The following is a 14,256-nucleotide window of genomic DNA, read 5'->3' on the forward strand; positions in this document are numbered from 1 at the left end:
TAGTATTGATTTATGGAAAAATACATATTCTCTATTACTCAGACCTAAGCTTGGTGACTGATAATTTCTGCATCAACTAAATGGTTGCAAATTTGCTGGTAGGTTCTGGGTGATCTGTGCAGATATGGCAGCTCAGTATAACATACCTGATCCTCTCATCCCAGGAAAAATGGAGATGGCTTATCAGGGATTGGCAAGGTACCTGTCCAGTGGAGGTGAGTGACTTGTAGTTTTTATATTTTTTATAGTGACTTATCTATGGTTTAATAATCCAATTAACCTTAATATCAATTTTTTTTACTGCTTCTCTGTTTCTTTCATGGATAGCTCTTGACAGCTATGCTTTGCTGGATAATTTGTATCCCAACTACATTCAACAACATCTGAAAACTAATGGAGGCCTTACACCACAGCAATTCCAGGCCTATATATTGGGACTGATCCTGGACCTGGCCATGCTGGCCATTAACAGGTACAAGCAGTGGGCGGTCAAGGAGTTTGTACGTCCTGGCTATCCGCCCCTCTTCTGTGATTTAAGGCCTTCCATGCCAAATGGGCACCACAGGAACTGCGGTGTTTTATCGACCCCTTTAATCACATTTTGTTTTGATGTTTTAAGTTTCCTTTGCGATTATGCTTACTCTGATGCAGTACCCCTTTATCGGTTAGGGTTAGGGTTAATTTGTTGATTTAGTTTATTTGGTTAACCCAAAAGGAGCACATCTGACCAGAAGTCACTGCCACTATATTGCTATGAAAGGTAAGGTGACTGATAATAGTGCACACAGGCCACATTCCAAACTAAAGTTAACATATGTAGATTAGGATCTATGTTCTTTGCAGGACCCAATTTGAACTCCTCCATTACTTCATTCAACATGTGCTGACCTCAATCAGCACAATGATGTTCTAAATTGCAGGACATCCCACTCATCAACATTATTTAAAAGCAGTCACTTGGTAGAATATTGCTGAAAAGAGAGACACATTGCTGAAGCTTTACATCTTCCACTCATCAGGACAAATGTAGGATTGCCAAATTTCAAATGGTCACATCAATTTCTCTACTGGAGAAAGAGTGTTAATTAGTTGGCACGTCGACTCTGATTGGCCAGGGCATTGCTGAATGCCATGACAGATAATTCAGAAAAGGACAAAAGTTGATTTTATTCCTTTTGTTTGCAAAGAATAGGTAATTGCATAGGACTGTATGTCGCTTTTAGCCCGTAAACATGAGCCACGTAGCGCACTCAGGATTATTCAGCAAATGCCGTCCAATCACAGAATCACATCTAACAGTAGACAGTTTGCTCTGCCAGAAAGGGTTGCACTCTGCCTATTACAAAAAAAAAAGAACATGCTACTTGATTTGATCAGCCAAATGTTGGAATGTATAGCTGGTTAAGTCAAACAGCATGAGCGGGATTCTCCGCTGGCCCGATTCTCCGTTTGGCGCTGCCCAGGGGTTTCCCGACGGTGTGCGGCCGTCCCACAATGGGAATCCCCATTGACCGGCCGGCGTAACAGAGAATCCCGCCGGCGGATCGGGGCAGAAATGTGGCGCGGTGGTGGGGAGAACCAACCCCATGTTCCTCCATTTGTTCATAATAAGCTTGCAGATGTAAAATAACATGGATAATTGTAATGTTTAGCCATTTTGGTAGGAGAAATGGAAAAGTAGTTCTTTTTTATAGAATGAGAGACTGGGAATTCAGAGGGATCTGTGTATTCTTTAATACACATCACAGAAACCTAACATGCCATTCAGCAACAATTAGGAAAGCAAATAGTATGTTAACCTTTCTTGCAAAAATAATTAGCGTAACGATTAAAGAAATTGTCCTGCAATTTGCCCTTCTGACTGTCGTATTAGAAAAGGCTACATTTCCTAGAAGAACACATTAGTAGTGCAAAAAAAGGTTCTGAATATTTTTGAAATTATTTCAGAGAGAGAAATTAAGTTTAAGCAGTTGAACAAATAACAAAGAAAAGTACAGCACAGGAACAGGCCCTTCGGCCCTCCAAGCCTGTGCCGACCATGCTGCCCGTCTAAACTAAAATCTTCTACACTTCCGGGGTCCGTATCCCTCTATTCCCATCCTATTCATGTATTTATCAAGATGCCCCTTAAACGTCACTATCGTCACTGCTTCCACCACCTCCTCCAGCAGCGAGTTCCAGGCACCCACTACCTTCTGTATTAAAAAAACTTGCCTCGTACGTCTTCTCTAAACCTTGCCCCTTGTACCTTAAACCTATGCCCCCTAGTAATTGACCCCTCTAATCTGGGAAAAAGTCTCTGACTATCCACCCTGTCTATGCCCCTCATAATTTTGTAGACCTCTATCAGGTCTCTCCTCAACCTCCGTCGTTCCAGTGAGAACAAACCGCGTTTATTCAACCTCTCTTCATAGCTAATGCCCTCCATACCAGGCAACATCCTGGTAAATCTCTTCTCACCCTCTCTAAAGCCTCCACATCCTTCTGGTAGTGTGGCGACCAGAATTGAACACAATACTCCAAGTGTGGCCGAACTAAGGTTCTATACAGCTGCAACATGACTTGCCAATTCTTATACTCAATGCCCCGGCCAATGAAGGCAAGCATGCCGTATGCCTTCTTGACTACCTTCTCCACCTGTGTTGCCCCTTTCAGTGACCTGTGAACCTGTACATCTAGATCTCTCTGACTTTCAATACTATTGAGGGTTCTACCATTCACTGTATATTCCCTACCTGCATTAGACCTTCGAAAATGCATTACCTCACATTTGTCCGGATTAAACTCCATCTGCCATCTCTCCGCCAAGTTTCCAAACTATCTAAATCGTGCTGTATCCTCTGACAGTCCTCATCGCTATCCGCAATTCCACCAACCTTTGTGTCGTCCACAAACTTACTAATCAGAACAGTTACATTTTCCTCCAAATCATTTATATATACTACGAACAGCAAAGGTCCCAGCACTGATCCCTGAGGAACACCACTAGTCACAGCCCTCCAATCAGAAAAGCACACTTCCATTGCTAATCTCTGCCTTCTATGACCGAGCCAGTTCTGTATCCATCTTGCCAGCTCACCTCTGATCCCGTTTGACTTCACCTTTTGTACCAGTCTGCCATGAAGGACCTTGTCAAAGGCCTTACTGAAGTCCATATAGACAACATCCACTGCCCTACCTGCATCAATCATCTTTGTGACCTCCTCGAAAAACTCTATAAAGTTAGTGAGACAGACTTCCAGTGACGGCGGGCGGGAGGCGGCCGCACAATTGAGGGCTCCCATTCGGGAACGGCATTTTCGGGGCTTTAAGCCCGGTCCCAAGGCCCACGGAGGCAGCAAAAGCAGGGAGTAGGCACTGAGGCGGCAGAGTGAAGGCACAGTGAAGAAAAATGTCGAGGGTGAGCAAAAGAACGTCCGTAAGGAAAACAGCTGAAGGTCCGTCGGGGAGTGGAAAGGTCACCGCGGGGTCGCGAAGGAAAATGGAGGCTGGAGCACCAGGGGAGGCCACATTGCTTACGGCTGAAGAAATAACTAAGTTGATGGCTGCGGAATTCGAAAGGCAGTTTACAAAACACATGGAGACAATGAGGAAGGAGATGAGAGAGGTTTTGAGTGTGCTGGTGGAGGAGGCGATTTCCCCGGTGACGAAGGCGGTGGCGAGCGCAGTGGCGGAGGTGCGAGAGCAAGGGGAGGCGCTGAAGGAAGTGGAGGAGACGTTATTGCAGCACGGTGATCAACTTGCCTCGATGGGGAAGGAGATGCGGAAGGTGATGGACATTAACAAGGATCTGCGAGGAAAAATGGAAGACCGGGAAAACAGATCCAGGCGACAGAATTTGAGGATTGTGGGGCTGCCCGAAGGAGTTGAAGGACCGAGGCCGACTGAGTATATTGCCGTGATGCTGGCGAAACTATTGGGGGAGGATCCCTCCCGATATGAACTGGATCGGGCTCATTGGTCGTGGAGGCCTGTACCAAAGGCAAGTGAGCCGCCAAGGGTAGTGACTCTGTGCTTCCGTAGGTACAGTGTGAAGGAGAAGGTCCTGAGCTGGGCCAAGCAGAAGCGGGTGGTGCATGAGGTGTTGGGTGCTCTGAGGTACAGACGAACCAACATGGTTGCGATTGGTACAACGCAGTTTTATTCCATCTAACTATTTATACATCTGACTTGGTACTCAGCACGTTGTGACTGTGTGAGTGTCTTGCTAATGAGGTCCTGGCCCTGTGCTGTCTCCAGATGGACTGCTCAGGACAGGAAGTGTTGTGTTTCTTGTCTTATACTGTGTCTGCTCTTGTCTGTGATTGGCTGTCATGTTATGTGTGTTAATTGGTCCGTTGGTCTGTCTATCGTGATGTGTGTGTTATGATGTATGTTTGAATATCATGACAGCCCCCCTTTTTTTACAAGATTATGTGCCTATGTGGTTATAAATATAAATGTGTCCTGAGTGCAGCTAAAGGTGTGTGTGTGTGCGTAATATTTACATCATGTACATGGGGCTTAACTATATACAAGGGGCGATGTTAGGTGTGACATGCTAACGAGTTGTACCATAACAAAAGTAGAACAACGTTGAAATTTGGAACGATCAAACGAGGCCTGGAACGATAAAACAGTGACATGTTATAAAACAGTGGTTGCAAAAGTTTGACGTGTGAACAGTCTCATAAGTCCAGTCTAGTAGGTGGGCGACGAATTCGGGTTGACCGCCTCAAGGGTGGGTCGAGAACCACTGGCTGAGGTGCGAGCCTGGCCACGGGCGGCGACAGAAGGGGCATGGTATATGGCAGCTCCACGAAGTCGCTATCAGGAACCAGTGGAGGACACGGCGTCTGTGTAGGGTCCCGTTGTGAGCGTGGAAGTAAGCGAAGGGCTCGGCGATTGCGCCTACGCACGGATCCATCCGGCATGCGTACCAGGAACGAGCGGGGAGCCATGCGTCGGAGAACTTCGGCAGGTGCTGACCAGCCACCGTCTGGTAGGTGGATGCGAACGTTGTCTCCAGGGGCCAGGGAGGGAAGATCAGTTGCCCGTATGTCGTACGATCTCTTCTGGCGATCGCGCTGCAGTTGCATCCTATGCAGTACCGGAGCATGGTCTATTGTTGGTGCCAGGATGGAAGGCACAGTGGTTCTGAGGGCGTGACCCATCAGCAGCTGTGCTGGTGAGAGACCAGTGGCTAGTGGGACCGAGCGATAGGCCAACATGGCGAGGTAGAAGTCCGACCCGGCAGCAGCAGCCTTGCAGAGGAGCCGCTTGGCAATGTGAACGCCCTTCTCCGCCTTTCCATTGGACTGGGGATGCAGAGGGCTGGACGTCACGTGTGTGAAACCATACGAAGCAGCAAAGGACGACCATTCATGGCTGGCAAAACAGGGCCCATTGTCCGACATGACAGTCATCGGAATGCCGTGGCGAGCAAAGGTGTCTTTGCAGGCCCTGATGACAGCAGACGACGTCAAATCGTGCAGGCGTATGACTTCTGGGTAGTTTAAGAAGTAGTCAACTATGATGACATAGTCCATGCCGAGCGCGTGAAATAGGTCGACACCCACCTTCGCCCAGGGTGACGTCACCAGCTCATGGGGCAGAAGCGTCTCAGGAGGTTGAAACCTTTGGCAGATTGTACAGTTGAGCACCATGTTGGCAATATCGTCACTGATGCCCGGCCAGTATACCGCCCCTCGAGCCCTCCGTCTGCACTTCCCGACCCCCAAGTGGCCTTCGTGTAGTTGGTCGAGAACCAGCTGGTGCATGCTGTGCGGAATCACAATCCGGTCCAGCTTCAGAAGGACACCATCAATGATGGCTAGGTCGTCTCGTACATGGTAGAACTGCAGGCACTGCCCTTTGAGCCATCCTCCCGTCATGTGGCGCATCACTCGCTGCAGAAGGGGGTCGGCCGCAGTCTCTCGGCGGATACGGGCCAGACTGGAGTCGTCAGCCGGCAGATTTGCCGCTGTAAAAGCCACCTGTGCCTTGACCTGACATACGAACCCCTCCGCATCTGGTGGCGTGCTCACTGTTCTGGATAGGGCATCCGCCACGATGAGGTCCTTCCCTGGAGTGTAGACCAGTTGGAAGTCTTACCTCCTGAGTTTAAGTAGGATGCGCTGGAGGCGAGGGGATCATCTCGTTCAGGTCCTTGTTTATTATGCTGACCAGGAGGCGGTGGTCAGTTTCGACCGTGAACGGTGGAAGACCATAGACGTAATCGTGGAACTTGTCGAAACCGGTTAGCAAGCCCAGGCATTCTTTTTCGATTTGCGCGTAGCGCTGCCCTGTGGGGGTCATGGCCCGCGATGCATAGGCCCCTGGGGCCCATGATTCCGTGTCATCCCTCTGCAGGAGCACTGCTCCAATGCCGGATTGGCTGGCATCAGTTGAGATTTTGGTGGCACGAGACGTGTCAAAAAACGCCAACACTGGTGCCGTAGTGAGTTTGCGTTTGAGCTCCTCCCATTCCAGCTGGTGTGTGTGTTGCCACTGGAACTCTGTGGATTTTCTGACGAGGTGGCGCAGAGTCGTCGTGTGGGAGGCAAGGTTGGGAATGAACTTCCCCAGGAAGTTGACCATGCCAAGGAAGTGTAGGACAGCCTTCTTGTCAGCCGGCTGCGGCATGGCTGTGATGGCGCTCACCTTGTCTGCATCCGGACGGACCCCTGACCGGGAGATATGGTCCCCTAGGAACTTCAACTCGGTCTGGCCAAAGGAGCACTTGGTTCGGTTCAGGCGCAGGCCGTTTTCCCGTATGCGGGCAAAAACGCGTTGGAGACGATGTATATGCTCCTGGTGGACCAAATGATGACATCGTCCACATATACGCGCACTCCTTCGATGCCTTCCATCATCTGCTCCATGATTCTATGGAAGACCTCGGATGCCGAGATGATGCCAAATGGCATCCGGTTGTAGCAGAACCTGCCGAAAGGGGTGTTGAAGGTACATAGCTTTCGGCTGGACGGGTCCAGTTGGATCTGCCAAAATCCTTTAGAAGCATCCAGTTTCGTGAATATCTTCGCCTGGGCCATTTCACTGGTGATCTCCTCCCGTTTGTGTATGGGATAATGTTCCCTCATAATATTATTATTGAGGTCTTTGGGGTCAATACAGACGCGGAGCTCGCCAGAGGGCTTCTTGACACACACCATGGAGCTGACCCATGGCGTGGGCTCCGTGACCCTGGATAGGACCCCTTGGTCCTGGAGATCCTGCAGCTGCTGCTTGAGGCGGTCTTTAAGTGGCGCAGGAACCCTGCGAGGTGCGTGAACGACCGGGATGGCGTCCGGTTTAGAATCATAGAATCATAGAAGTTTACAGCATGGAAACAGGCCCTTCGTCCCAACCAGTCCATGCCGCCCAGATTTACCATTAAGCTAGTCCCAGTTGCCCGCACTTGGCCCATAACCCTCTATACCCATCTTACCCATGTAACTATCTAAATGCTTTTTAAAAGACACAATTGTACCCGCCTCTACTACTACCTCTGGCAGCACATTCCAGACACTCACTACCCTCTGAGTGAAGAAATTGCCCCTCTGGGCCCTTCTGAATCTCTCCCCTCTCACCTTAAACCTATGCCCTCTAGTTTTAGACTCCCCTACCTTTGGGAAAAGATGTTGACTATCTACCTTATCTATGCCCCTCATTATTTTATAGACCTCTATAAGTTCACCCCTAAGCCTCCTACGCCCCAGGGAAAAAAGTCCCAGTCTATCCAGCCTCTCCTTATAACTCAAACCATCAAGTCCCGGTAACATCCTAGTAAATCTTTTCTGCACTCTTTCTAGTTTAATAATATCCTTTCTATAATAGGGTGACCAAAACTGCACACAGTATTCCAAGTGTGGCCGTACCAATGTCTTGTACAACTTCAACAAGACGTCCCAACTCCTGTATTCAATGTTCTGACCAATGAAACCAAGCATGCCGAATGCCTTCTTCACCGCCCTGTCCACCTGCGACTCCACCTTCAAGGAGCTATGAACCTGTACTCCTAGATCTCTTTGTTCTATAACTCTCCCCAACGCCATACCATTAACTGAGTAGGTCCTGGCCTGATTTGATCTGCCAAAATGCATCACCTCACATTTATCTAAATTAAACTCCATCTGCCATTCGTCGGCCCACTGGCCTAATTGATCAAGATCCCGTTGCAATCTTAGATAACCTTCTTCACTATCCATTGTGCCACCAATCTTGGTGTCATCTGCAAACTTACTAACCATGCCTCCTAAATTCTCATCCAAATCATTAATATAAATCACAAATAACAGTGGACCCAGCACCGATCCCTGAGGCACACCACTGGTCACAGGCCTCCAGTTTGAAAAACAACCCTCTACAACCACCCTCTGTCTTCTGTCGTCCAGCCAATTTTGAATCCAATTGGCAACCTCACCCTGGATCCCGTGAGCTTTAACCTTCTGCAACAACCTACCATGCGGTACCTTGTCAAAGGCTTTGCTAAAGTCCATGTAGACAACGTCTACTGCACTGCCCTCATCTACCTTCTTGGTCACCCCCTCAAAAAACTTGTGAGACATGATTTTCCACGCACAAAGCCATGCTGACTGCCCCGAATCAGTCCTTGCCTCTCTAAATGCTTGTAGATCCTGTCTCTCAGAATACCTTCTAGCAACTTACCTACTACAGACATTAGGCTCATCGGTCTGTAGTTCCCAGGCTTTTCCCTGCTGCCCTTCTTCAACAAGGGCACAACATTCGCTACTCTCCAATCTTTAGGCACCTCACCTGTGGCTGCCGATGATTCAAATATCTCTGTTAGGGGACCCGCAATTTCCTCCCTAGCCTCCCACAACATCCTTGGATACATTTCATCAGGTCCCGGGGATTTATCTACCTTGATGCGCTTTAAGACTTCCAGCACCTCCTCCTCTGTAATATGCACACTTCTCAAGACATCACTATTTATTTCCTTTAGTTTCCTAACATCCATGCCTTTCTCCACCGTGAATACCGATGAGAAATATTCATTCAGGATCTCACCCAACTCTTGTGGCTCTGCACATAGATGTCCTTGTTGATCCTTAAGAGGCCCTACTCTGTCCCTAGTTACTCTTTTTCCCTTTATGTATCTGTAGAAGCTCTTTGGATTCTCCTTTGCATTATTTGCCAAAGCAATTTCATGTCCCCTTTTTGCCCTCCTGATTTCCCTCTTAACTCTATTTCGACAATCTCTATACTCTTCAAGGGATCCACTTGACCCCAGTTGTTTATGTACGTCATATGCCTCCTTCTTCTTTTTGACCAGAGTCTCAATATCTTGAGTCATCCAGGGTTCCCTACTTCTACCAGCCTTGCCCTTCACTCTAAAGGGAATGTGCTTACCCTGAACCCTGGTTAACACATTTTTAAAAGCCTCCCATTTACCAGCCGTCCCTTTGCCTGCCAACAGTCTCCCCCAATCTACCTCTAAAAGTTCCTGTCTGATACCATCAAAATTGGCCCCAATTAAGAATTTTAACTCTTGGGCCAGACCTATCATTCTCCATAGCTATCTTAAAACTAATGGAGTTATCGTCACAGTGATCCCTCACTAACACTTCTGTCACTTGCCCTTCCTTATTTCCCAAGACGAGGTCAAGTTTTGCCCCCTCTCTAGTCGGTCCATCCACATACTGAATGAGAAATTCCTCCTGAATACACTCAACAAATTTCCCTCCATCCAAGCCCCTAATGCTATGGCTGTCCCAGTCAATGTTGGGAAAGTTAAAGTCCCCTACTATTACCACCCTATTTTTCTTGCAGCTATCTGTAATCTCCTTACATATTTGCTCCTCAATTTCCCGCTGACTATTTGGGGGCCTGTAGTACAGTCCTATCAAGGTGATCTCTCCCTTCTTATTTTTCAGTTCCACCCATATAGACTCAGTGGGCGAACCCTCGGATATATCCCCTCTAAGTACTGCCGTGATGTTCTCCCTAATCAAAAACGCCACTCCCCCTCCTCTCTTACCTCCTGTTCTATCCTTTCCATAGCATCTGTACCCCGGAACATTGAGCTGCCAGTCCTGCCCCTCCCTTAGCCATGTTTCAGTCATAGCTATAATATCCCAGTCCCATGTGCCCATCCATGCCCTGAGTTCATCCGCTTTGCCCGTCAGGCCCCTTGCATTGAAATAAATGCAGTTTAATGTAGACTTTCCTTGCTCTCTGCCCTGCTTTCTCTGGTCATGCTTACACACTCTCCCTTCCTGCCTTTTGTTTCCGTCCCCACTGACTTCCTACATCGGCTCCCATCCCCCTGCCAACATTAGTTTGAGGCGAATTCGGTAGGTGTATGGCAGTGTTCCCATGCCTTCGAATGCCTCCTGGTTGTGGGCGAGGAGCGATTGGAGCTGTGCGTAGAACTCTGCATCCGGGAAGTCAGACGTGCCGTCTGGAGAGAGAGAGAGAATTCGTTGCACAAGGTGGAGAGCCTTGCATGCCTGTGCGCCCAGCAGGGAGTCCTTCGATGAGCCAACTATCTCGAACGAGAGTGTGGCCGTGTGTGTGTTGTGTGTCACCTGGAGCTGGCAGGATCCCATGGCCGGGATAACGTTCCCGTTGTAGTCGACCATCTTGCACCGGGATGGCTGGATTGGTGGTCTGACCTTCATGGCATAGAAGGCTGACCATGCTATGAGGTTGGCGGAGGCGCCAGTGTCCAGGCGGAAAGTGATCGGTGATCGGTTGACCGTTAGGGTAGCACTCCATTCATCGCCCGGATTGATGGTGTTGACCCGGTTCGCATCAATGCCCGCAACCCGGAAGGCGTCTTGGTCATCTGTGTCGTCGGTTTGGATGTCGTGATGTGGAGGCTGAATGGTCCGCACGTTCCTGCGAGGTTGTCGGAGATGTGGAAGATCAACAGGTTGAGCCGCTCGACAGTAGGCAGCGTAGTGGCCCATCTTGCCACAGCGTAGGCATTGTCGGGTTTTTGCAGGACATTGCCCTTTTAAATGTACAGCGCCACAGTTGCCGCACGTCATGACGTCATGGCGTTCGTTACGCCACTGCGCATGCGCAGTTCGGTCTTGCGTCGGGCGCGCCTGCGCAGCACGTCCCTCAGTGTTGCCGTAGGTTTTGGAGCGCACAAACGCGGGAGGCCTTGAAAAGCGCGCGAAACAGCCGCCCTCTTCCGGGCCGCGGACCGGGATAAACTCGATTGCCTGGACGCGTTCGGCCTCGTGGGCGGCCTGGCTTGCCGATTCGATCGCGTGGGACCCCCTCCGTGCCGATTCGGTCGCCTGAAATTGGGCATAGCGGCTGGTCGCATTCTCATGCAGGACACAGGCTTCAACTGCAGATGCTAAGGTCAGGCCTTTAATATTTAGAAGCTGCTGGCGTAGGCCACTGGAGGCAACGCCAAAAACAATCTGGTCCCGGATCATGGACTCTGAGGTGGTGTCGTAACCGCAGGACTGCGCGGGTATGCGGAGGTGTGTCAGGAAGGGCTGAAAGAGCTTATCCTTACCTTGCAGGCGCTGCTGAAAGACATACCTCTCAAAGCTTTCGTTGACCTCAACGTTGAAGTGCTTGTCGAGCTTGAGGAGGACCGTGTCATACTTCGCTTTGTTCTCGCCTTCCGCGAACACCAAGGAGTTGTATACATCGATGGCGTGCTGACCTTCGGTAGTGAGGAGCATGGCAATCTTTGTTTCATCCGAGGCGCCCTGTTTTTCATTGGCTTGCATGAAGAGTTCGAATCGCTGCTTGAAGAGTTTCCAATTTGTGTCCAGGTTCCCAGCGCCTTGCAACGGCTGCGGTTTGTTGCGGCTGTCCATGGCTCAGGATGGCAGATTTTCCGGGAGGTATCGATTCACTCCTGGTATCATGAGGTGTTGGGTGCTCTGAGGTACAGACGAACCAACACGGTTGCGATTGGTACAACGCAGTTTCATTCCATCTAACTATTTATACATCTGACTTGGTACTCAGCACGTTGTGACTGTGTGAGTGTCTTGCTAATGAGGTCCTGTGCTGTCTCCAGATGGACTGCTCAGGAAGTGTCGTGTTTCTTGTCTTATACTGTGTCTGCTCTTGTCTGTGATTGGCTGTCATGTTATGTGTGCTAATTGGTCCGTTGGTCTGTCTATCATTATGTATGTGTTATGATGTATGTTTGAATATCATGACAGTGCAGTGGGCTGGAGCTGGTATACGCTTATACCAGGACTTTACGGTGGAACTGGCGAGGAGGATTCAACCAGGTGAAGAGGGCACTGTACATTAGCAAGGTGCGGTGCGGCATTGTATATCCAGCGAAGCTGAGGGTGACTTACAAGCGCAGGGACTTTTATTTTGGAACGGCGGAAGCAGAGGAGTTTGAGAAGGCAGAAGGACTGTGGCAGAACTGAGAAATTGAGGAATGGCCATGTGCCGATGTAACCTTATGACTGTATTTCCTTCTTTTTTGTTTCACTGCGCGCGGGTGTAGAGACTAAAGGAGCCAATGTTGTATATATTTGGACGAGGGAAGTGATGGGACGTTCACTCGAAATGAGGGCTCTTTGGGGTGTAGGTGGATATGCGGAGTTTGTGTGCTAAAAGGGGATTTCTGGGCTTTCATAGGGCCGGGCAAGGGGGAACGGGACTGGGTGGGGGCCTCCACGCTGGCCGGTTTAAGCCGGCCAGTGAATGGGAGTGAGGTGGGGGAGGGGCTGCGGCCATCGGAGCCTGGCAGAACAGGGTCCGAGTGGTCTAGTCGGGGTGGAAATTTGGGGGGAAGGAACCGAGGTTGGGAGGAGGAGTTTTACAAGAGGCAGTGGACGGGAGGAGTTGGAGACTGGGGGGGGGGGGGGGGGTGGGGGACAACTCTTGGGTATCATGTACGGTACTCTTTCAGAGGTTGGAGGGCGTTGAGTGTAGGTGGGGGAGGGGGAGTGGGCTCTATAGGTCAATGGTGACCATGGGCGGTCCCAGACTCCTTTTTCTTTTTCTCCTTTGTTTTTTGTTGCCACCATGGGAGGGTTTGTTTTATTGGATGCATATATTGACAGGTGGGCCGTTGTTTGGGGTGGTGGGAAGATGGGATCGTTGGTATTGTTAAGGGGATTGATTTTGTATTTGTTACCATTTACTGTTTGTGGGTGGGTGTAAATTCTGAAGGAAAATGCGAAAATGGAGAATAAAAACATTTTTTTAAAAGAAGTTTGTGAGACACGACCTCCCCTTCACAAAACCGTGCTGCCTCTCACTAATACATCCATTTGCTTCCAAATGGGAGTAGATCCTGTCTCGAAGAATTCTCTCCAGTAATTTCCCTACCACTGACGTAAGGCTCACCGGCCTGTAGTTCCCTGGATTATCCTTGCTACCCTTCTTAAACAGAGGAACAACATTGGCTATTCTCCAGTCCTCCGGGACATCACCTGAAGACAGCGAGGATCCAAAGATTTCTGTCAAGGCCTCAGCAATTTCCTCTCTAGCCTCCTTCAGTATTCTGGGGTAGATCCCATCAGGCCCTGGGGACTTATCTCCCTTAATATTTTTCAAGACGCGCAACACCTCGTCTTTTTGGATCTCAATGTGACCCAGGCTATCTACACACCCTTGTCCAGACTCAACATCCACCAATTCCTTCTCTTTGGTGAATACTGATGCAAAGTATTCATTTAGTACCTCACCCATTTCCTCTGGCTCCATGTAGCCACCTGGGTTGACCACTTCCCAACCTAAAATGGAGATCTGCAAAGAATGCAGGGAAATTCAGTCAAGCCAGGAAAAACAAGCATTTGCAAAGTTTCCTGTGTATTAGAACTTGCAGAAACCCAGACAGCACTGAAACTAACCACCATCTGCATATTAATGAGCGATCCCCGAGAACAATTGAAAACATTTAAGGTGAACAAGGTCAAGCCAGACTCCTCGGCGCCAGCAGGAGCCACGACAAAGGAAGGCCAACGGACACTTAGGGACCGCCCAGCAATCAGGGAACAGCTCCAGTATTGGAAAAATCGATCCAAGTGATCAGAACGTAGTCCAATCACTTGGAACCAGGTACGGGGTCCGCCCAAAGGGGCTGGAAGCCCCTGCGGACTATAAAGTAGAGTCCCCAAGTTCAATTCATCCTTCTTGGGAGGGTCACTCAGCAGCTCGAAACAACCCTTGACAGCGACCTGCCTAGCCGCTGCATCAACCAAGTAAGTCTCCAGTCAACGCACACTACGAGATAGGCGCTCCTAGCTACCAGTCTATACCAGCTTTGAATCCTGCAGACTCAGAATCGAATGAAAGGCCATTGGTTCC

At 49.4% G+C, this 14,256-nt stretch overlaps 1 protein-coding gene across 1 annotated transcript in view; it reads left to right on the plus strand.

The window, feature by feature from the left end:
* LOC140408493 (purpurin-like) overlaps positions 1–14,256 on the plus strand; it is a 61,156-nt gene that overhangs the window by 19,305 nt on the left and 27,595 nt on the right. The window contains exon 4 of the mRNA XM_072495753.1: positions 103–215. Within this exon, the coding sequence (XP_072351854.1) occupies positions 103–215 (113 nt within the window). The remainder of the gene's footprint in view (positions 1–102; positions 216–14,256) is intronic.

The sequence above is a fragment of the Scyliorhinus torazame genome, chromosome 3 (assembly GCF_047496885.1).
Source record: "Scyliorhinus torazame isolate Kashiwa2021f chromosome 3, sScyTor2.1, whole genome shotgun sequence".
Lineage (NCBI taxonomy): Eukaryota > Metazoa > Chordata > Chondrichthyes > Carcharhiniformes > Scyliorhinidae > Scyliorhinus > Scyliorhinus torazame.